Source organism: Amyelois transitella, chromosome 28 (genome assembly GCF_032362555.1).
Source record: "Amyelois transitella isolate CPQ chromosome 28, ilAmyTran1.1, whole genome shotgun sequence".
NCBI classification, from domain to species: domain Eukaryota; kingdom Metazoa; phylum Arthropoda; class Insecta; order Lepidoptera; family Pyralidae; genus Amyelois; species Amyelois transitella.
The window spans coordinates 3,671,523-3,696,099 of record NC_083531.1 but is presented as its reverse complement, the minus strand read 5'-3'; the positions used below and the strand labels follow the sequence as shown (position 1 = coordinate 3,696,099).

General features: G+C 37.3%; 2 protein-coding genes across 2 annotated transcripts in view; one reads left to right on the top strand and one right to left on the bottom strand.

Moving 5' to 3' along the window:
* Window positions 1-326: 326 nt before the first annotated feature.
* On the bottom strand, window positions 327-9,794 carry LOC106141450 (uncharacterized). The gene is made up of 5 exons (XM_060952286.1): window positions 9,657-9,794; window positions 8,315-8,451; window positions 7,422-7,595; window positions 6,616-7,018; window positions 327-6,058 (listed from the first exon to the last, which is right to left on the bottom strand). The coding sequence occupies exons 1-5, from the start codon at window positions 9,712-9,714 to the stop codon at window positions 6,021-6,023; spliced, it is 810 nt and encodes a 269-aa protein (XP_060808269.1). The 5' UTR covers window positions 9,715-9,794; the 3' UTR covers window positions 327-6,020.
* A 4,266-nt stretch (window positions 9,795-14,060) lies between these two features.
* Window positions 14,061-24,577, top strand: part of LOC106139674 (uncharacterized) — a 40,105-nt gene continuing 29,588 nt past the window's right edge. The window contains exon 1 of the mRNA XM_060952222.1: window positions 14,061-14,586. Within this exon, the coding sequence (XP_060808205.1) occupies window positions 14,322-14,586 (265 nt within the window). The 5' untranslated portion in view covers window positions 14,061-14,321. The remainder of the gene's footprint in view (window positions 14,587-24,577) is intronic.

The following is a 24,577-nucleotide window of genomic DNA, read 5'->3' as shown; positions in this document are numbered from 1 at the left end:
ACGAGGCAATGCGCGACGCCATTTTGTAGCGCGCGAAAAACTATCACTGTCTCGCTTCACGTCATAATATAAAGCGAAACGGCGATAGTTTTTCGCGCGATATAAACGGCGTCGCGCGTAACATACTTCGAAGGCAGGACTCTCTCCCTAGGGGGTAGGCAGAAACTGCATGTTTCACCCTGTTTTTCGTTCAGTCACATTTAAAACTCGACGAGATTACCATGAAATTTTGCATCACTAGTATGAAGTAGGTACGAATAAGGTTATAGGGTAGGTCTTTTCAGGCGAGTAAAGCGGCGGGCGAAAGTTAATTATACATCAAATCAAAAATAACAAACGAAACAAAAACCTGTTAAAATCGTTTATTAAAAACTCAACATCATTATAACATTATAATCATTTACACATTTTGTCCTTACATATACGTTTGTATAAAACTATAATTGAGATATAGAAGACTATTATACATATAACATTTAATGTTTAAAACTAATTCTCTAATACCAATCGTAAAAGCAATCCTTTAGTCTATGGTATTTTAGTCTTCACGAGGCACTGTTTACCCCGTAAATAAAAGACGTGAGTGCCAGTCGCACAGATTAAACATAGGTATAAAAAAACAAAAACACTTGTTTTAATAAATGAATTTTTTGGGCTTTGCCTAATATATGGCTATTTTGGTTGGCTAAGTTAAGTTTTCCTTACCTATACATTTTCTATATATTTTTTTCCGAAATTAAATCTATATTTATAAGGTTATTCAATAACACCGTCAATAAAACACAATTGAGTTTCTCTGAAATGAAAGAAACGACATTTAATGTTTATAATACGGTGTCAGTTTCTGTTTTTCCAAATTATTTAAAAGTGCAAAATATCGAGTCGGTTATGAGTGTATTTTCTTCAAATAGACAAATCATATGACGCGGCTCGGTGACGTGACATTGACGTATGTTATTCGCGGGAAAATTTGAAATAAGAAAAGTGCCTATACGTGATTTTCTTTACATATTTATAAACATCCATCATCACGAATCATTTTCATTGATTTATGAAGGTTTTCATTCTTAAAAAATATATATTTTTCGTAGCGTGTTATCAAATTTTAAGCAGGTCATTCCGTTATTCAAATCACAAACGGTTAATATTTAACCGTGTTTTAATTTTAGTTTCCTTCTTATTTCTTGAATGAATTAGTAGTTGTGTCGTAGGATAAAACAATAGCGGAAATCTGCTCGGAATGTGACGTCACGCGGACCGCGATTATTTTAGAACCAATAAAAAAAATTAAGGACTGACAGTACATATGAGGTTTTCTTTTAAGAAAAAAATGTTGGGTTAGAAAAAGTCTACTTAGCCATTTGAAATATCAACTTATAATTGCATAGTCGTACTTGAAAAACAATATATTCAATTCTTTTTTTTGCAGTAAATATGTATATATCTACATTTATGTTATTTTTCTTCAACATAACAATTTGGTCCTTTGAACATGATACAATATAAATTGTAAGTTTAAATTAGTTGGAGCTAAATGTGATTATAGATCTTTACCGTTTAAAACAAATCGACAAATTAAATATTTTTTTTTAAATTAAATAAAAATATTTAACAAAAAGAACAAAAGTCTGCCTACCGAAATAGGTATAAGCCATGTCAAATGCGCTTAGGCGGCCTGAAGTCTGAGCATCAGTGTTGCCAACTTTACCATCAAACAAACCTTTTTTTTTTAATTCATTACATCTTTGCATTAAATTGGTTTGTTTGTTTGTTTGTAATATCTTTATTGCATAGAAATTTACACAGTAACAAGAAAATAGTACAAAGTTATAAAATAAACAAATCACTAGCAATGGCGGACTTATCCCATAAAGGGATCTCTTCCAGTCAACCGGCAAAACAATAAAGGAACTAAATAATTCAGTAAAAAGCGGCAAGTTACTGTGTTTTTAGCAACAATATAATAATATACTAACAGAAATACATATATAGACATATACCTATCCACTTAATATATATGTATAAACTTATAATAAATAAACATACATAAACTAAGATAAATTGCTTGACGTTCGATCGAGTGTAAAGGAACACATAGAAGAAGTTTATTGTAGGATCTTAGACGATTGTCTGGTTCGCGAAAAGAGAATTTTTCGTGAAGATACGAGGGGAAAGATCGATTGAAAAGAACATTAAAGAGCAGAGAAAGAATATGGAGATTTCGGCGAGCACTGATAGGCAACCAGTTAAGTTGATCACGAAATTTCGAAATATGATCGTATTTCCGGAGACCGAAAATATATCGTATACAAACATTTTGTAAACGGTCGAGTTTATTGAGAAGTTCTTCAGAAGGATCCAAATAGACTATATCAGCGTAATCAAGATGAGGTAGCAAGAGTGAGCTAGCCAACATAATTTTACTTTTAAGAGGCAAGAAGTTTTGAAGTCGTTTCAAGACGTGTAGTGAGTAGAAAATCTTTCGACTTACGTCATTGATTTGAGGGGCCCACGATAAAGTCTGATCAAATATGATACCCAAATTTTTAACTTTATTAGTAAAAGGGATTATTTCACCATTGAGTGAAATGTTGGGTACCAAGGATAAATTTAATCTACTAATAAAATGAGGGCTACCGATAATAATTGCCTGAGATTTGTTCGCGTTTATCGTAAGTCCAAAATTCCGAGCCCAATTCGCAATTGAAAATAGATCTGCGTTGATAACGCCGACAGCATTGTGGAATTCATCAAGTGGGGCAGCTGCATAAATTTGGAGATCATCAGCGTAAAGATGAAAAGAGGAGGATAATAGGGCCGTTATTCCATCTATAAAAATAGAAAAAAGTATGGGAGAAAGAACTCCTCCTTGTGGAACACCAGCAGCGAGCCCACACCAGTCAGAACTAATCTGGTTGGCGTAAACTTTCTGATGGCGACCCTGAAGGTAGGAGCGAAACCACAGAAGACAAGATGAAGAAACTTTTAAAGAACCCAGAACAGCCAGCAGGATATCAAAATCGACTGAGTTGAAAGCATTAGAAAAGTCTAGGAGAACTAGGGCTGTGAGGCTCTTATTATCAATGTTTAAACGCAAGTCTTCTGTAATTTTTAGGAGAGCTGTGGTTGTACTATGGCCTGCTCTAAAACCCGATTGGAAAGGACTCAGCAATCTATGCCTTATTAAGTGACTAGAGAATTGCCGCTGAACATGGTGTTCTAGGATTATAGATAACAGTGGTAGGATAGAGATAGGACGGAAATGGGACAGTAAGGTTGGGTTAGATATTTTAGGAAGACGAATAATGTATATATTGGTATTGGAATAATGTATATATATGTATGTATTGGTATTTTTTCTAATTACATATTATTCCTACCAACATAGTAGTTACAATAATTATGTGGCCAGTCGATTGGTTTTAAAAGGCAAAATTTATTGCACCTACAACTAACATAAGGCTATGTTAAGACGGTATTTAAATATACTCGTAACAGTACATTACTACAGCGGCAGGCGACACATACACACACACACAAATTAAATATTCCTGGCTTCTTAAACATAAATGACAAATATGTGTACGGGAATAATTTATTAAAAAAATCCTAATGATACAACTATGTACAGATATACAAGGAGAGTGTGAAGGGAAAACGAAAGAAGACCTAGACGAACGTATCTTGATCAAATTAAGGACGTCCTGGTAAAGGGTCAGGTCAGGAGTATCCGAAACCGCCGAGCTTGTATGAAGAGAGTATGAATGTGAATGAAGGGAAGGAAGTATGCAGAGATCGAGGCAAGTGGAAAAATATAGTCTCTGCCTACCCCTCCGGGATAGAGGCGTGATTTTATGTATGGATGTATGTATGTACAACTATGTACATAGTTTATATCAGTTGGTCCACGAGATAAAACACGCTCTCTAAGGCGGACATTTCTACAATTCAGAAGTGGGGTTCAGGTCATAGGAAACACAAATCAAAAGTGGGAAGTCCTAAGAACTGAGAATATACATACATGCATACATATAATCACGTCTTCGCCTCTTACGGGGCAGACAGAGCCAACATCTCGTGAAAAAAAAATCAAAAGTGGGAAGTCTTAAGAACTGAGAATATACATGTATACATATAATCAAGTCTTCACACCTTACGGGTTAGACAGAGCCAACAATTTCGAGAAGACTGGACGGCCTTGTTCAGCTGTACGACTTAATGACATAAACGAGTTTCAAATATTGACAGGTTGCTAGCCCATCGCATTAATGAAGAATCCCAATTTTATAATCCTTTCCCTTAATTGGCTCTTACAATGTGCACGGGAGTTCATTGCGCACTAGACCAGCGTGGAGAGATAGAATATTAGTAATATAAACTAAATTAGCCGTGTGGTTCCCGGCACCAATACAAAAAAGAATAGAACCACGCTATTTCTTTCCCATGGATGTCGTAAAAGGCGACTAAGGGATAGGCTTACAAACTCAATTCTATCATCAAGCCAAATAGCTGTACGAACAGTCTTGAAAAGACTGATGGTTTCGTCTACCCCGCAAGGGATATAGACCATATGTATTTATGTATAATTTAGATTTATTTATAAGTCATTGGTAAGTTGTACAACCAGGGTGTGTATGGTCGACTGACGCTCTCTCTCAATCTATGGCAGAACATTGACGCGAATACAGCTTTAAACGATTCTTATAACATAACATTTAATTACGACACAAAAAAATTTCAGGTATTTTTTTATAGTAAGCAAATGAACAGTAACAATATTGAAGAGAAAAGATTTGTATTTTTGTATGTTTGTAACGGATAAACTCAAACACTACTGAACCGATTTTGATAAAATTTTATATACCTACTGATAGATTTTTTTCTGAAATTTTACACGGAGAGCAAAGTCCCTTGCCGTAGTTGGATGTATATAATTTAATTTATCTGTGACCTAGGTCAGCTTATGACCACTGGATTTTGGTCATAAAACAGACCAAGTGATGATAAAACTACAAAAAATACGCATCTAATTGGTTGATGGATTAATTAATTAAGCTAGCAACCTGTCACTGTTTGAATCTCAATTGCATCATGAAGCCAAACAGCTGAACGTGGCCTTTCAGTCTTTTCAACACTATTGGCTCCGTCTATTCCGCAAGATATAGACATGACTATATGTTTTTGTATGTAATATTATTTATTGGAACAGTCATTGGTACATTCCAAGTTTATATTACCCTTGGTCGGCTTTTAAAGGTTAAACTTTTGAAAACATATTTGAGCGTTATTATATTAGACACTGGAGCTCAACCTCGCGTAACAAAAGTAACTTACTTTCATCGCGCTAAATATAACATAGACATATATCAAGCTACATACGACAACTTACACTTGTTTTTATTAAACCAAACGTTAAATTTTTTTTTTGCTTACTGCAATGTCAAGAGCTCTCTAATTGTGGCCAACTTCTTTTTGTGGTTAATTTTTCATAAACTGCTCAATAAATCAGGATTAATTAATTTAATACATCTTTTGAATAATACATTTTATAATTATTTAATTTTTCAACAGTGGCTCATTGTACAACTCTTTCACACGCAAAGTAACTATATAAACATTTCCTTACAACTTTATGTATATTGTACGATCATAAGTTATAAAAATTTGTTAATTCATACAACTAAATAAATTTCAATTAATTAAATTTATAAATTTCTTTTTCTGATTGACCGAGTTTATCTACATATTTATTATAAAATATTGCATGGTTGAGTCAGTATCTCGTAACACAAGTCTCGAACTTACTTCGAGGCTAACTCAATCTGTGTAATTAGTCTTATAATTAAATAACAAAAATACCGTCGCATGGTCTAGCTAGATTTATGTCTATGAAGTACACCTTAAATTTTTGTATGTCGTAATAAAATAATTGGTCATACATACTTGTGATGGTCCTTATGTCTACTGAGATATATAACTATATTTGGTCTCAATATAATGATTTTTAGACTATGCCTTCGTCACTGACCCTTTTTGACCTTCAAGTCAAGGACGCCATCTGAAAATTTATATTTTAAAGTTAATTAATAAAGTAAACATAAAACTAAACTAACTCATATTGGATCATGGTAAATGCTGGTTGCCCGGCACCAATTTAAAAAAGAATAGGACCACTCCCATCTCTTTTGGATATCGTAAAATGCCACCAAGGAATAGGCTAAAAAACTTGGGATTCTTTTAGGCGATGGGCTAGCAACATGTCACTACTTGAATCTCATTAGCCCAATAGCTGAACGTGGCCTTTCAGTCTTTATGAGACTGTTGGCCCGTAAGGTATAAAGACGTGATTATACAGGACTTTTAAAGCGTGTGACGTCGTTTTTGAGGGTTTATTAAATGTGAAATGATTGATGAGAATGAGTGATGACGTTTAATTTAAATAAAAATAGGCTCAAACGGCTCAGAAGCATGGGTATAGTCTATGTTTAAAAGGATGCAGTTGTTTTAAATGACACCCTGTATGGATGTATGTATTATGCCATTCTCCCCAACGAGGTCTTGGAACCGATGGGGCCCGGTCAGCCACGCAACAAATAAAGACGTATGCAAACTTACCATCAACATCTATAGCGTCGTAATACAAGATCCTTCTCGGCGCCGACTGCTTCCTCCCGTGACTTTTCCTCCTACCCTCTTTGACCGACAAATTGAGAACCCCCTCACCGCCTAACACCTTCAAATCCCCACCGTCCAAAACCATAGACTTGACATCACTAGAAAACTTGTCGTTGGTTATGAAAACAGTTTTGGCGTACACAGTTTTTTTATCACTTCTGTATATGTGGTTCACGCTTTGTTGTACTAGTTTGTCTATGCGACACTCGAATGTTTTGTCCCTCTCCCTCTCCGGCGGTGGGTGTAGTTTCGTCTCTGTCACTCTCGCTTCATCGCACTGAGATTCTGTTGTGTCGATTGTGATAGACGGAATTGGCGTGGGATCCTCGCGTTCTTTTAAAATCTGCGATATAAAAATATAAATTTTTTTGGTACATAAATATACTTTGCTTTTAATTTTTCCTATTGGTGCCGTGCGGTTCTCGGCACCAATAGAAAAATAGAATAGGACCACTCCATCTCTTTCCCAATGGATGTCGTAAAAGGCGACTAAGGGATATGCTTATAAACTTGGGATTCTTTTTTTAGACGATAGACTAGTTGTCCTGTCACTATTGGAATCTCAATTCTAGCTGAACATGGCCTATCAATATTTTCAAGACTGTCGGCTCTGACTATCCCGCAAAGGATATATACGTGACTATAATTATGTACTTAAGTATAAAGAGCAAAATTTTTAATCTGTCTCAAATTGACAAAATAAATGGAATAAAATCTGTTGAGATGTTGAGCGTAAAACAACATACCCTAGCTACATGTCGTCTCAATCTTAAGCACTGTTCGCGCACGGCGTCCCTCCGCTCGCTCAGCGCGCGCCGCTCGCTCAGCGCGTCCGCTCGGCACGCTCGCACCGCTCGCAACTCGCGCGTCAGCCGCGACAAGTGCTCCACGCTGCGCCGACGGCTGTTTTGTGATGCTAACTGGATAAGAATTTGGTTAAATAAATAAATAAATAAGTATATTAAATATCAGACTAATCACTTAGAAATAATCACTGGGAAGACCTAGACGAACGTATCTTGATCAAATTAAGGACGTCCTGGTAAAGGTGTCAGGTCAAAAGTACCCGAAAGTGGATGAAGCGAAGGAAGTATGCAGAGATCGTGGCAAGTGGAAAGAGGTAGTCTCTGCCTACCCCTCCGGGATAGAGGCGTGATTTTATGTATGTATGTATGCTTGCCCATCGTCTAAAACGTATCTCTTAGTCGGCTTTTATGATATCCATCCATGAAAGAGATGGAGTTGTCCTATTCTTATTTTTTTTTGGTCCTGGGAACCACACGGCACAAGACATAGTGGATTTGAGGGGATAAACAAAAATCTTAGACCCAGGCCAAACTGTTTGGCGGTTTCTGGTACCCTTGACCTGACGTTTTGCCCGGACGTCGTTAATTTGATTGAAGTACGTTCCTCTAGGCCTTCTCACTTCTACCTTGCCATCCATCCATATTACAAACTCAAATAATGTCTATTGACTCTGCCATAAATAAAATGTTAATACATACATATAGTCGCATCTATATCTCTAGCGGGGTAGACAGAGCCAACAGTCTTGTAAAGACTGAAAGGCCTCGTTCAGTTTACCTTTGATTTGGCTTGATGATAGGATTGAGATTCAAATAGAAATGTTAATACATGCCCTATTTTTTATCCTCCTCCTCAGCCCTTTAAGGAACACCAAATCCCCCTCGCACAGGTTCAGGGACTGCACTCGTTCGGAATACTTCGTGGTCGGCAGCCCAGCGACTTCTTCCACAGTCATGTTTATTCCTCGTGCTGAAATGAAAGGGATTTCATTTAATTTCTAGTATTAGTTAAAGAAGAAAGAACCATTTTTAAAATAAACTCGAGTGACCGGATAAGGAACAGTGTGATAAGGGAATGTTGTGATGTGAAAGAAGATGTAGTTAGCAAGAATAGAAAAGGGTATATTAAGATGGTTTGGTCAACATCAAGGAATTAGGAACAACAATGTCAAGGAGACATACAAGGAGAGATTGTGCCCTGTGTGGTTCCCGGCACCAGTAGAAAAAAGAATAGGACCACTCCATCTCTTTCCCATGGATGTCGTAAAAGGCGACTAAGGGATAGGCTTACAAACTTGGGATTCTCTTTTAGGCGTTGGGCTAGCAACCTGTCACTATTTGAATCTCAATTCAAGCATTAAGCCAAATAGATGAATGTGGCCTTTAAGCCTTTTCATGACTGATGGCTCTGTCTGCCCCACAAGATACTATAAGTATGTAGTAATATTTTCTATTTCATAATTATGTACATTATGAGTGTTACATTATGGTTCTCTGCCTACCCCTCCAGGAAAGAGGTGTGATTTTATGTTTGTATGTATGAGAGGTCAGGATGGGCAGGCCTAGTCCTCTAGGCCATAGACAGAGCTATCAGTCTTGAAAAGGCTAAAAGACCACATTCATGATTGAATTGAGATTCAAATAGTGACAGATAGCTAGCCCATTAGCTACATGAAGTAGCCCAAGTTTATTAACCTATCCCTAAGTCGTCTGTTACAACATCCATGGGAGAGATATGGAGTGGTCTACCTCGCAAAGGATAGAGACGTCACTATATGCAGCCTTACCAAAATGGTTGTGTGAACAGATTGAAGTATGTACTGTCTAGCAAAAAGAAGTAGGTATGTAGGAATATTTATACTTAATTATCTTTATTGCATATTTGGTTTTAAGTATTTTGTTTACTATATTATAAAAAATTTCTTTAATTAACAGTTGCATACATGAAATTGTTTCCTAAACTTTTTTTCTAATAAGAAGTGTTCTACAATAATATTATTAGGTAATGAAGACAAGTAAGACAAGTACACTATTGAACTATGTTTAACTACAAGTAGAAGAACACAACCGATGCAATGCTACATAATAAATTCTACGTCATATTACAAAATACCTGTTGCTTCTCAGAAACAGAATCAAATTACAAACTTTGTAACGTGAGGAAAACTCGCATACCGTCTAGAATATCCTGATCCGATTGATAGGATGATGCGCTTTTTGCATTATCGTCCATTCTTCATTGTAAATTTGTTATTTATTTAAATAAATAAAAAATAATTCTCGCACAAATTGTATCACAGTTTCCAGGTTAACTTTAAGATGTCAATGTCAAGTAGGTAAAGTAGGTAAGTTGACAGCAAGTTCATTTTCATTGAAAGTTTTTTATAATACCTACGCAAAAGAAATGGTAAAGTACGAACAATAAACAAAATGTTTCCAACTCCTCGACTCATAAATTATTTTTATCGATTCAGTACGTTTCAATACTAGAATCTAATAAGTGTAGAATAACTAACCATTTCTCAGTAAATATGGCTTTATTCAATAAAATTATACAGTATGACTTTGAACATGTGACAGAACTGTAATGTTCGTTTTATGATAAAAGGTGTCAAAGCTAATGTGGAGGTTGCATATCACCACATTCTCCCCAGGTTTTAAGAAAGATCGTAATCTTGAAGATGAGACGGTGGACGTCGGTCTCTAGTAGAACGTCGCAGTTCAGGGTTTTGTGTTGTAGTAGCATCTGTAGTCAAATTAACTGGTTCCTGTTCTTCAGTTGTTGTCTCTTCGTTTGACTCTGCTGAATCCCAATTAGATGAATCAGAATCAGCCTCCTCAGTATCAGACGAAGTACCCATTGGGGCTAAGTGCCTGTTTGAAACTACTAATTCACGTCCATTCTGTAATCTTATGTGTGAATGAAGGTTGTTAGCTTCTAATAATTGTACTTCTTCTACAAGAGGATCATATTTACTTCTCCTCACCGGGGTTCGATATAAAGCTTTATCTGCTTCTGTGAGCCAAGATGGCATTGATTGTCCATTAGAAGAACGTCGTGAATGATTAAACATACGTTCATGGGGCGTACATCCAGTAGCTGTGCATAGAAGTGAGCGGATAGCATGAAGTGACTTCTCCAGGACAGTTTCCCATTGAGTAAAAGGCAAATTAATTGATTTTAAGGTAAGTTGTATAGTTTTCCAAATGATTCCATTATATCTCTCGGTCTGACCATTGCCTTGGGGATTATATGGTGTAGTGTAGCTTGTAGCTATGCCTAATCCGTGCAGAAAGGTTTTAAGTTCGGCTGATATAAATGCGGTACCTCTATCCGAGTGAACGTAAGATGGCAAGCCAAAAATGGCAAATAATTCAGAAAGTTTCTTTTGCACAGTTGATGAACTTACATCTGCACACGGGAAAGCGAAAGGAAATCTAGAAAACTCATCCACCACAGTAAGTATATAACGATTTCTTGTATTATCGCATGGCAATGGCCCCTTGAAATCAATAGAGATTCTTTCAAAAGGTGATGTTGCTTTGATTAATGTGCCCTGGGTTCTAATAAATCGTGGTTTTATTTCAGCACATACATTGCATGATGACGTCATACGTCTGACATCCTCAACTGAGAATGGTAAATTTTTTGATCTGATCCAGTGTACCATTCTAGTTATACCGGGATGACACAGATTATTATGCAACTCGAGAAGCTTAGCATTGTCTACTGTTGTTAATGCTGTTACATTTGCTCTTGAAAGGGCATCGGCCACAATGTTATCCTTGCCCGGGCGATATGAGATCTCAAAATCGTAATTTGAAAGTTCTAAGCGCCAACGTTGAATTTTATCATTCTTAGTCTTAGAATCATGTTTATGATCGAACATGAAAGCTACCGATTTTTGATCTGTGATAAGTTGGAAAGTTTTTCCTATAAGAAATTGGCGCCACTTTTTTATACTTTCAACTATAGCAGTTGCTTCTTTCTCTATCGCCGAATGATTTCGTTCATGATTGTTTAAAGTTCTTGAAAAGAATGCTACAGGTCGCCCGTCTTGAGTGAGCGCTGCAGCGATAGCATAATCAGATGCATCAGTTTCAATGGTGAGTTGTAGCTTAGGATCAATGACTTTAATAGCTGATTTTGCTATTTCCTTTTTAAGTGTGTTAAATGCTTGTATCGATTCAGGTGATAGTGGGAAAGTCTCTGTTCGAGCAAGAAATTTTATTTTATCTGAGAATTTTGGAATCCATTTTGAATAGTGTGCAAAAATACCCATAGTCCTGCGTAGTGAGGCTGTGTTGTTCGGAATTGGTAAATCCAAAAGAGGGCGTAGACGCTCTGGGTCTGGTTTGATGATGCTATTGCAAATATTATATCCTAAAAGATTTATCTCAGTTTTTGAGAATTCGCACTTCTGTAAGTTTAATGTCAAATTGTAACGAGTGACGACTTCTTGGAATAAGCGTAATTTTGCATCGTGATCCGCTTGATCGTGTCCACATATTGTAATATCATCCAAATAAGCATAAACACTCTGTAAGTTTTCTTTTTGTATGATTGAATTGATTGCTCGCTGAAAGGCTGCCACGCCATTGGTGACGCCGAATGGAATGCGTCGGAACTGATAAAGATTTCCACAAGCTTCGAATGCTGTATATGGTTTTTCATTTTCCAATATAGGAATTTAATGATAAGCGCTGCGTAAATCAATTTTGCTGAAAATTTTATGTTTCGCTACTTTAGCAATCAGTTCGTCCATTGAAGGCAAAGGATAAGCATCTAGTTGAGTAAATCTATTAATTGTACGTGAGTAATCAATTACCATTCTCTTTTTATGGTTTTCGTTAGCTGTCACAAGAACTTGAGCTCGCCAAGGCGATCTGCTCGGTTCGATAATATTATTTTCCTGTAATTTCTTTATTTCTTCAGCAATAAACTGAGAATCTGCTTCAGAATGCTTTCTAGATTTTACTGCGATTGGTTTAATATTAGGCATTAAATTAGTGAACAGACTTACTGGTTCGATATTTGCTTCATTCAAAGCACACAATTTGAGTGTAGGTTTGGAGCCACCAAATTGCATTTCTAGAGCTTTGTGTCCCTGTAGGACATCGTGTCCGAGTATAATATCAGCACAAAGTCCATCCATAATCATTAGTTTAGTCATGATGTTTTGTTTTTGTAATGTTATTTTAACTGAACAAATTCCGTTTACATGTGTGCATAGATTGTGTGTAGCCATTGTGATCTTTTGGTTGCATGGAGAAATGTTCAGCTTACACAAATCCACAAGGCGTCGGTCGATAAAGCTTGCTGTACTTCCTGTATCAATTAACGCTCTAGCTGTAATAGTATCATTAACTAGTACAGGTATCGTAGCTCTTTTCAGATCTGCTGCAGATGATATACAAGAGAAAGTATGTGCTTGATTGTCGTAATTATCTTCTAATTGCTCAGTTGCTGATATTTGGTTAGTTCTTTTGCTAAGACACACCTTAGAAAAGTGTCCTTTCTTGCCACATCCAGTGCATATAGTGTTGAAAGCTGGACACATAGACCGCTGCTGATGTCTTTGTTTTCCACAAAAATAGCACGGTTCGTGTTTAGTTACGTTTCTTGTAGCATTTGATGTGGATGTATTTGGAGAAAGTCTATTAATAGTTTGATTTACTATTGGAGTTTGTTGATAGTTGTATTCTGTATTTTGAATTTGTGCCATTTCTAAGGATCGTGCTTGTTGGTATGCTGCATCAAGAGTGAGTGTATAGTTCTCAAGTAGTCTTTGACGTATAGATGAAGACGATAGCCCTGCGATAAAGGCGTCTCGTATGTATTCACTCTCATTTTGTTCCGCAGTTACTGACTGGAAGTTACATTTCTTTGATAACAATTTTAACGATTGAATGTATTGATCAACTGTCTCTCCTGACTCCTGTTTTCTTTGAGACAGTTGATACCTTGAGTAATCATTATTAACAGGTTTGATAAATAGCGCATCTAGTCTCTCTATAGCTAAGAGATAATCTTTTGTATCTTTGACATGAGTATAAAGGAGTGGAGATAAAAAGTTTACTAATAATTGATACTTGCAGTCGTTATTTACGGTATTTCCTTTATTTTCAATTGCATGTGTGAAATTATTGAATGTTTGTTTCCAATGAATCCATTCGCAAGATTTGTCCGAGTTTGTTGTCGGGTCTGCTTCGAATCGTTCTGGTTTCAGATACTTATCCATGATTATTTATTTTATTGAATAAATTGTAGAATAACTAACCATTTCTCAGTAAATATGGCTTTATTCAATAAAATTATACAGTATGACTTTGAACATGTGACAGAACTGTAATGTTCGTTTTATGATAAAAGGTGTCAAAGCTAATGTGGAGGTTGCATATCACAATCACAATCTTGACCTAAACGTAGATAGATATATTTTAGTGCTAAACAAGTTTAAAATTCCTGTATCTATTTCATTTTCTATTGATAAAAAAATCAAAAGTCACTTGTCTCTGGATTTTTGCAAAAAAGCGCCCCCACACGTCAACGTACAAAAACTTTCCTTTTGTCTCGTTCAATCCAATATGGCGGCAAATGGGGTATGAAAGGTGCGGAATGTTTTGATTCGAAACGAGTATTGAAAACAGTGAAAAATCGCAAAATAATTGGTAATTGCCGGTGCGTTATAGAGATAAAAGTGCTAAAAATACGTCCGAAACGTTCAATTCGCGCGTGTTGTGTTAAAAATTGTGAATTTACCTGTGTGTTTTTTGTGAGATTTTCGCTGCTAATGTTGCCGTTCGTGGTGATATGTGACCAGAGTTTACGTGATAGATATGTCTACCGACTCTGATAAGAACACTCCATGTCCGGAATCGAATGAGACAGCAGCCCCAGTTCTCCCCGTCGGTATCGGGGACAAACTCAATGTCGATCAACACAAAGCTGATGAACAGTCGAATGATGAACAGAAAAATGAGAAGTCGATTGATCATGAACACAAAGATGATGAGAAGCAGAAGAAAACCCGTTCAGTATCCTTCCCTGATGATGACCAGTTAGTTACCCAGTATTTTGAGCCAGCAAACCCTTGGAAAGATGGTAAGTCTTCATTTTTTTGTTTTAGAACTTTACAAAGAGTTTTTTCTGCTTCAAAGTTTCCAAAACAATGGATTCAACTTCCCTGTTGTTTACTTTATAATATTATAGGAATTTCATACCAGTTTCTAGTTTAACTGTTATTTCTTGTTGGAGTTTTAACAACAACAATTCAACTAATTTCTAATGCTATCCAAGTATATTATAAGCTAACTATTGAAACAATTTTGTAGAGCAAAAATGCACACATCAACCTGTATGCATACATTACAAATCCCATATGCAGCCTCCCAGTTAAAAGGGGTGAATGCCTAGCAGTCCAAAATCATCAATCCAAAAAGATATTGTAGGGGCCTTGCAATGAGATATTCTAGGAGTTTGCAATAAGGTCTTAATTTTTAGATAGAGTAATGCCCAAGAGAAGGAAACTTCATTAATAATTAAGTTTATACATACTTATGCGTCTCATGCTATTACAATGCTTAAAGCAGTTCATAATTTAACTGATTTTAAAACATCTGAGATAAAATAAAGGTATGTTATGTGCATGTTTAATACCTGTATTATTTATAAATCAATCATAAATTATTAAAAAAACAGAATTTAGAATAAAACTTAGAAACTTTGGTTCTCCTATTTCAAGTATTAGGCTAGGAACTCCTCACTGTCTGAATCTAACTTAAATCTAGCTTAAAATGGCTTTTATTTTTGTGTCTGCTGGCTCTGTCCAGATGTTTTCATTAGTCACACTTGCTGCTAATCAATAAAAAAGATAAAATTCAAATAAGGAAAATGAAGGTTAAACTCTTGAAACGGGCCACCGCCGGAGAGGGGTGGGGAGGGGGCAGGGGGATGGGGGAGGGGTTAACACCCCCCCTCCCGTGACCCCCCCTTGCCGGAAGCCTATAGTTTTTTTTTTACGAATTTTTAAAGTTTTCATATAAAAAGTGTGCTAAAGGTCATTAACCGCCAGATGGGCAAGGGGGGGGAAAGTCAGAAGGGATGAAAGGGGTGAAGGTGAGTTAAACCTAACCTAACCTATACGTACTGTCTATGATACTTTTTTACTCAGTTTGAACGCTCCGCTCGCTTCGCTCGCTCCGCTTTGGTGGTTTACACCAACCTAACCTAACCTAACCAAACCGAGTTTGATTTGTGACTAATTTGTTTCTTTTCATTGCGGGGGGCTACCGCCCCCCGACCCCCCCGTGCGGGGGGGCTGCGCCCCTGCCCCCTGCACCCCCTGCTGTCCGTTTACCGACAGCTACTTTCGAAGTCAGTAGATAAGATGACAGTAGCACATAACCAAAACGGCGGATTGCGTTCTGTTCATAGTTAGTGTCTTCTTTGTTTTTACTTTTAAGCAAAGTTTTTGACTATATTTTTAGTGCTAAAATATATTAATTAATGTGTTGTACATGTTTAATGGACAAACTAATTATTTAATACTAAATTAACACAGTTTACAATGACAAACCGAAAATATTGCGTTGTTTAGTGCAATTTTTAAGATTTTCAAAAATTCGTATAAAAAAAAGGGGGGGCTTCCGGCAAAAAAAAATACTTGGGGGGGGTCATACAATCCCTCCCCCACCCTCCCCACCCCCTCCCCAACCTCTCTGGCGGTGGCCCGTTTTAAGAGTTGAGCCAAAATGAAACTTATAGGATATGTGATAGCATCCTTCACTGCTACTTTGTGGACCCAGGGCCTACTGTACGTGGCATCATTACCAACATCCAGCCCAGTAGAGGCACAACCAGATACTTGTTACCCAGATAATTTGCAGGCTCCTTAGAGACGCGACCATATCACAAAAGGTCTATATTCGGCAAACAATATTCATTAGATGCCTCAGTCTCATCTCATCTACAAACGCTGTTAAGTATGTTAGGATATCTGGACAGGAATGACTCAGATCAGTAGTAATTGGAGTATTTTAATGTCACATCAGAAGATCCAGGTGTTAAATGTCATATACTTTTACTATTTCTTGGCACAAACAACATGTTGTGATGCCGTCGTGAATTGGTCATTTCTTTATTAAATGCAAGGTTTTGCTTATTCATGTTCTAACATGTTTAACATCCTTCTTCCTCTTGGCATTTATCCTGTTTACATCCTAACCCCTATAGAAAGATAATTATTTGGGAAAGGATTTAGTTTAAAAAAAATTATTAAATGAGTAAACACAAATATACAAACCCAATGGTAGATTGTTAGATAATGCTATTAGCATTAAGTCCGCCTATTTTGCTTTACAAATTGTAATTGTTACAATGAAGCATAAATAAATGGCAAACCCAAACGGCAGTCTAGATATTTGGAACCGCAGTCTAGAAATATGGATTTGAAATTTGGCATGTACTCTCCTTATGTGGTCTAGGGGTGCACTAAGATAGGATTTCTCGAATTTTGTTTATTTCCGTTCCCGCGGGAAAGGAGAGTTCGCTATACGCGGGGGCGTCTTTTGGTATCAATATAAAAAATATGGGACGCCAATTCACGCCAAAACCACTACACCAATAATCGACTTGTCGCTTGCCAAAAGTCAAAACGCGGTGAAAACATAGGAAAAAGCCGATAACCGACAAAGCAAATATAGAATTTGAACCTGGCATTCGTGTGTTCACACCGAGAGCTGTTTTAATGCGTGTCACGTCACGTGCGAAAAAAAAATAATATAAAATTGTTCTCATTTTGAACAACAGAAAATGCTCACGCGCTGTTCTTGTTGAAAATGAATAAAATCAGATGATAAAATCTCTTTTACCTGAGGTGACCTCTTCCTGTGAACGAACTTTGAAAGTGGGATTCGAACCAGACGACCTTACGCCTAAAAGTCTGATATTTTAACCACTCCAAGACAAATAGCTGGTACCCATCCACGCAACTCTTCCTACACTAACATCCAGTATACCAAATCATAGAAATTTTTGCCAACTAAAAACCTTAGATCTTAAAATTTTTTTATTAAAAAACCACTCCAAGAGAACGACTCCATAAAATAAATACATATCCACTAATATTATACATTTGAAAGTTTTTAAGCATTTGTTTCTCCATCTTTCACGTCAAACTACTAAACCGATTTTCAAAAAAATCTCGCATACTTATAGTGTAGAATACTTTTAAACGAGCGTCGATGGTCATACGATTAAGGTGCCAGGCTAAAGCTAATATTCGTGAGTAATACGCGTGTAGGCAAGGGTTCAAATCCTACCGCGTCCATTTAATACATGTATACTTCTGGCCTTAGTCCAGGTAACATGCTCTGGAGTGGGTCTATGACCACAATTCTATATCTGGTAAGTTAATTTGCAAGAAGCTACTCCCGTCTTACCGCCTTTTTTCAAAGGAACCTAACTCATAGTGAATTAATGCAAATATAGATATTTCATATAATTCAGTCCAATTTAATATAATATACATATTTTTATGAATGAATACATAATAAACTATTTGTGACTCCAAAACAAGTAAAACATTAGCCAACTAATTTGAATTGTATCAAATTGCAAACAAACTAGAAAACTAGAGAAACTTAAAACATAAGTGACAAAATAAACCTAAAGCTAAAACAAATAGAAATAATAAAAAAAAACCATATTGGATCATGGTTACAAAGTTTGTAACCATGGAAATGGTTACCGAGTTGCCCAAAAGTGCTGATTATTACGCGATGTTCTCTCACGCAGTGAAAGTATCGGTGAGATAATATATTTATTTTTATTTATATAATTTTTTTTTTCTGAGAAATGATTTTTTATCTTTTAAAATAAAACAAGTACTAAGTAATTACATAACTAAATATGAATTTATTTATTAACTATATGAACTAACGTGTAAACATTTATGTAGTTGTGATAAACGCTCACCGTTATCTTTAGAAAAACAGACTACTGTGTGTCTGTCATGTCATGACAGATAATATGAAGGAAGAACGTGTTTATTTCCACGTATGTATGTAATAATGCCGTGTGGTTTCCCGCACTTTACAATTGGACCACTCCGCATGGTGAATGAGGGAAAGGCTAATTCACTTCAGATACTTCTTGTAGGCGATTGTCACTATTTGAATCTCATTGAATCTCAATTCCATCATTAAGGCAAACAGCTGAACGTGGCCCATCAGTCTTTTCAAGACTGTTGGCTCTGTCTTGCCCGCAAGGGATATGTTGTTCCCGTCAAAATAAATAATTAAATAACAATATGTTGTCACCAGTACAAAAAAGAATAGGACCACTCCAACTCTTTCCCATGGATGTCGTAAAAGGCGACTAAGGGATAGGCTTTCAAACTTGGGATTCTTTTTTTAAGCGATGGGCTAGCAATCTGTCACTATTTGAATCTCAATTCGATCATTAAGCCAAATAACTGAGCGAGGCCAATCAGCCTTTTCAAAACTGTTGGCTCTGTCTCCCCCACAAGGGATATAGACGTGACCATATGTATGTATGTATCAAACGTGCGAGTCCGACTCACACTTGGCCGGTGTTTGTTTGTTTGTTTGTTAACTCTTTATTGCACATAAAAAAAACGTAACAAAAATACAACAATCATTGGATATAGAAGAATATGTACAATGGCGGACTTTTCCAATCGGGATTTCTTCCAGTCAACCAAAATAAAAAGGCAAATCCATAATGAAAGAGGCAGCGCACATTAAAAGCATTGATGATGCGTAACAACAATCAATTAATTACAAACTAATTAATGATAAACATACATAAATATAAGTACACTCAAATGTTAGATGCATCAGAATAAGAAAGAAAGAAAGAAAAATATTTTATTTGATATCACAAACTTAACTATACAAATAGGTACAGAATACATACAGTCTTTTGATTAGTTTAAAAGAACTAAGGTTAAGGGCAGATCTCGTGTTTTGGGGAAGATTATTTTAAAGTTGAGCAGAACATACACCAAAAGATAAGCCATAAGTCCGAGAGAAATAAGGAGGAATAATTAATTCGAGATTTTAATGAGACCGCAAACGATATCCGTCTCTCTCTCACTTTAATGTAGATAATGTGCATTCGTCCATGAATTAGATTTAATTGACGTCCGATGAAAATGCTGCAGTGTAGTTTGTTCCGCCGCTTCTTCTACACATGCGCTTTGGAAGCGGTAGTAGTTAGTTATTATTAGATTTAAGTGATGTGACGTCAATAAGTGATACCTTGTATCCGATTTTGAAAATAAATCTACATACATACATACATATGGTCACGTCTATATCCCTTCCGGGGTAGACATAGCCAACAGTCTTGAAAAGACTGAATGGCCACATTCAGCTATTTGGCTTAATGATAGAATTGAGATTCAAATAGTGACAGGTTGCTAGCCCATCGCTTAAAAAAGAATCCCAAGGTTGTAAGCCTATCCCTTAGTCGCCTTTTACGACATCCATGGGAAAGAGACGGAGTGGTCCTATTCTTTTTTGTATTGGTGCCGGGAACCACACGGCACCTATTAAATAAATCTATTCTATTCTAAAAAAGAAACGAGAAATTTTCATGAAGATTTTTCCTCCTGACTCAAATCCTGCTTACATCCTCACCGCCCTGGAAAGGAGCTCGGGTTGCGCCTTTTACCATCCAAAATTGGGTTTCAATGGAAGTCAGGTTTTTGTGCAAATTTACTCCCAACTTGCCTTGCCCAACGCTACATTTTGTTCACAATTTACAGCATAACTAAATTTGGAAAATTCATGCCAACTGTGAAATATTAAGTGGAAAAAAAGAAGAAAACTTTGACAGGATCATGGTCATACACAACCGGACCCCGGGCTCCTCTCACAGCGAACCCTGTTCCCAAGAGGCGACGCTATAGGTATTAACTTCAGAAGGATGATCGTATCAGGATTGTCTGACCTCGGGCGTAAAGTGCGTGAGAGAGGTGAATGAAAAAAAAAAGTTATATATAGACCAACATTTGGCAAATGACCGCTGATCGCGTGAAGTGAGGACGGGTAATTGAAACCATTAGAACTACACGCCTTTATATATGTACATACATACATATGGTCACGTCTATATCCCTTGCGGGGTAGACAGAGCCAATAGTCTTGAAAAGACTGAATGGTCACGTTCAGCTATTCTGCTCAATGATAGGATTGAGACTCAAATAGTGACACGCCTTTATATATACATATACTAGAGGCCGCCCGCGACTTCGTCCGCATGGAAACCCTATCAATCCCGCGGGAACTCTGGGATAAAAAGTAGCCTATGTGTTATTCTGGGTCTTCAGCTACCTACATACCAAATTTCATGGTAATCGGTTCAGTAGTTTTTGCGTGAAAGAGTAACAAACATCCATACAAACTTTCGCCTTTATAATAGTAGTAGGAAGTAGTAGGATACTATATCTATACTAATATTATAAAGCTGAAGAGTTTGTTTGTTTGAACGCGCTAATCTCAGGCACTACTGGTTCGAATTGAAAAATTATTTTTGTGTTGAATAGACCATGTAACGAGGAAGGCTTTAGGCTATATAACATCACGCTGCAACTATTAGGAGTGAAGCAATAATGAAAAATGTGAAAAAAAAACGGGGTAAATTATTCATCCTTAAATGGTTTATTCAACACAAAAATAATTTTTCAATTCGTACCAGTAGTTCTTGAGATTAGCGCGTTCAAACAAACAAACAAACTATTCAGCTTTACAATATTAGTTTAGATTTATTTATTTATCAATTCACGTGACATTATCACGCGCACACATCTCTATTGTTTGCGGCCATTACAATTAAACCACTAATTAGCAATGACAATCGTCGTGTCCCTTGCAATGGTCACTTTTATTCGTGGTCGGATATGTTATGTGATATAGAAGAGAGTTCGCGGCAAGAATATGACCACTGCATATCTTTCCCACGGACGCCGTAAAGGGCGACTAAGGAATAGGCTTATAAGCTTAGTATTCTTCTTGTAGGCTAGGATGGGCTAGCAACCTGTCATTTTTTGAATCTCAATTCTGTCATAAACCCTTACAGCTGGACATGACCTTCCAGTCTTTTGAGATTATTGATTCTGTCTTCCCCGTAAGGGATATAGACGTATTACAGTTACACAACTCAAATGTTATGATGACCCACTTGATCTTCTTCCTCCTAGCTTAAGACCAAGACGCATCCACACCACTCTGGAATCCTCTCCAGGCATACCCCAATCTCCTGCCTGGGGCATGCCTTTGACCATGGATCCTAGATTGGATAAGTCAGATATTTACAAGAAGCGACTCCCTCGCAAAGGTTGCCAAGATCTGATTCGCAACATTTGGATCATTGTAAAAACTGCACTGGATTAATGTGTCTTTGCCCTTAGTCGTCTTTTACTATATCCATGTGAAAGAAAAAAAAATAGAGCGGTCCTATTTTCCAACAGCACAAATGCAATCCTATGACATAATCCAGTCAGAATGACAAATTCACAAGGTCACCTCATGACAGCGCCGCCGCCTTGACTGTGACATTAACTCTTGACGATTGACGTTGACGAATGTATACTTATATTATAAAGCTGAAGAGTTTGTTTGTTTGAACGCGCTAATCTCAGGAACTACTGAATGACGGCCTCTGTGGCGCAGCGCTAGTACGCTTGTCTGTGACACAGTAGGTCCCGGGTTCGAATCCCGGCCAGAGCGTGAAACGAGCTTTTTCTGATTGGCCTGGGTCTTGGATGTTTACCTATATAAGTATTTATTATAAAATATAGTATATAATTTGTCCCGTATATATATATTTATTTTTTATTTAGTACTGGTATGAATTGAAAAATTTTTTTTGTGTTAAGTAGACCATTTATCGAGGAAAGCTTTAGGCTATATAACATCACGCTGCAACTGTTAGGAGCGAAGAAGAAATAATGCGAGAATGTGAAAAAAATCGGGGAATATTATTCATCCTTGAGGGCTTCAATGATGCCCAAAATAACTATTCAACGCGGACGAAGTCGCGGGCACAGCTAGTGTAATAATAACGCGACACCCCAAAAATAAGTCTTTAACGAGTGTCACTCATGCTAAACACTCACTGTGCTATTTCCAAGATGCTTACAAAAACAATATTTGGTTTCTGACGCTGTAATGATATAGGGATGGCGAGGCTTTAGAAAGTAATACATATAGTCACGTCTATTTCCCTTGCGGGGCAGACAGAGACAACAGTGAAGTGAAAAGACTGAAAGGTCACGTTCTACTGTATGACTACAAGGAGATTTATTATTAGCCATTCCATGGGTAGATATGGAGTCGTTTTATTCTTAAGTGCCGAAAACCACACGGCAGAGCATAACATAATAGTTTATACATGGGTGAATATACGCTATTTGATTTTTTTGTGTCCCAGAAGGAAATTTTATCCATTCTATTTAATATTTATAATTTCTCTATTTGACACTATTTTTAAAGTTTTAATGATGGAGGCCAGAAGAATTTCTCATATTTTGGTGTTTTATAAGTACCAGAGGAAAATGTGTTACCAGAGGAGTGACACTACTGGCAGAGTAGTGACAAATTGAACCAGGAAAGTGACACACCATTGTTATAAGACGAGTAAAGAGACTTATATTAAATTAAACACGTTTAAATTATTGTATTAGAATATTTTTTATTATATAAGGCACATTCAGTCTTCACAATTTCTTAATACAACCTTATTATTTTTTAATGCTTAAGTTTTCAATGCCCGTTTAAAATAACAGAATGAAGTATATTCTGCTTATCAGTCTCATCTGTGATGAAATTAACAGTAAATATTACCCTTTAATAGTTTTTTTATTATAAAACAATCACAAAATTCTAAGTTTGTAACATTTAAAGCACTGTATTTTTAACCAACTTACTAAAAAAAAAATATACTCTTCTTTCACAAAACAAAACAATAGTATTATTTAATGATACACCTTTCAGTCTCGAGGTTATTTAAACAACTTAAAAGTTTCAGTCTCCAGTATAAATGAACTCTTTCATTTTCAGATCAGAATCAACAATTTTTGTGTAGCTAAATATTTTATACTCAAATACTGAACTTACTATACTTTTTTTTTTGTTATCGAAGGGGAAATCCTTTTTACGGACAAGACCCCGGGTCAACACCCGGGAGAGTGTGGGACTCCTGGCACCTAGTAAACCAGCCTACCCACTAAAACCCCTCCGTGCGCCCTTCTTGCCATTTTGAGGGTGATGATTTTGCATCATGGGATCGCAGGAATTTCACCACGATGCTCTCAGGCTGCCCGGCGCTTCTGTGCCGGGAATCTTGCTGTAATAGGTGACCAGTAAGTTGCTGGCCGCCCTTTCCATCCCAGGGTCGGGAAGTGACCCTAGTGAGGCAGTAGGCGCGCACGATAAAGTGATCGTGTTCTGCGAGATGACGTACTCGCAGAAGGAAACCACTGCTTCCCATTTCCTCTTGCAGCACAGCATCGCAGCTGCTACACTTTGCAGCGAGAGGTTATGTCATGAGGGTGGCCCGCTCATCCGACCACTTCGAGCACTCTGCCAGAGTATGTTGGGCCGTATCATCCGGCTCCCCACACTCATGGCAGACCTCAGTAGCCCCTTATCTAATCCGATGCAGGTAATGACCGAAGCAACCATGTCCGGTCATTACCTGCGTCAGCCTGAATGTCACCTAGCCGTGGCGTCGGTCCAACTAGTTGTCAAGCGATGGAAGGAGCGCCCCGATAGTACAATGGCTGAATTCGGAGTTCTCTATCGCTCCCGCAATACCACAGCCAAGTTTACACCAGCCGCTCCCGCTAATTCAGGCATCTCCGCCCTCCTCCTCCTTTCCAAGAACAACTCCTTTTGGGCCAGAGCTTCCAGTTCCCAGGGTGGGGTACCAGCCAGAGCGCAGGCTGCCGCCCACGCCACAGTGGTGTAGGCCTTGCAGATACGTATGGCCACCACACGCTGTGGTCGTTGCAGCAAGGCCCTGTTGGCTCTAGTGAGCCTATCCGCCCATATCGGCAACCCATACA

Excerpts from the sequence above, each read along its gene's own strand:
- LOC106141450 (XM_060952286.1), bottom strand. The coding sequence starts at position 9,714 with ATGGACGATAATGCAAAAAGCGCATCATCCTATCAATCGGATCAGGAT. Across the intron at positions 8,452-9,656 it reads GGATCAGGATATTCTAGACG|CACGAGGAATAAACATGACT; the intron begins GTATGCGAGTTT and ends CTTTCATTTCAG. Across the intron at positions 7,019-7,421 it reads TGAGACGACATGTAGCTAGG|ATTTTAAAAGAACGCGAGGA; the intron begins GTATGTTGTTTT and ends TTTATATCGCAG.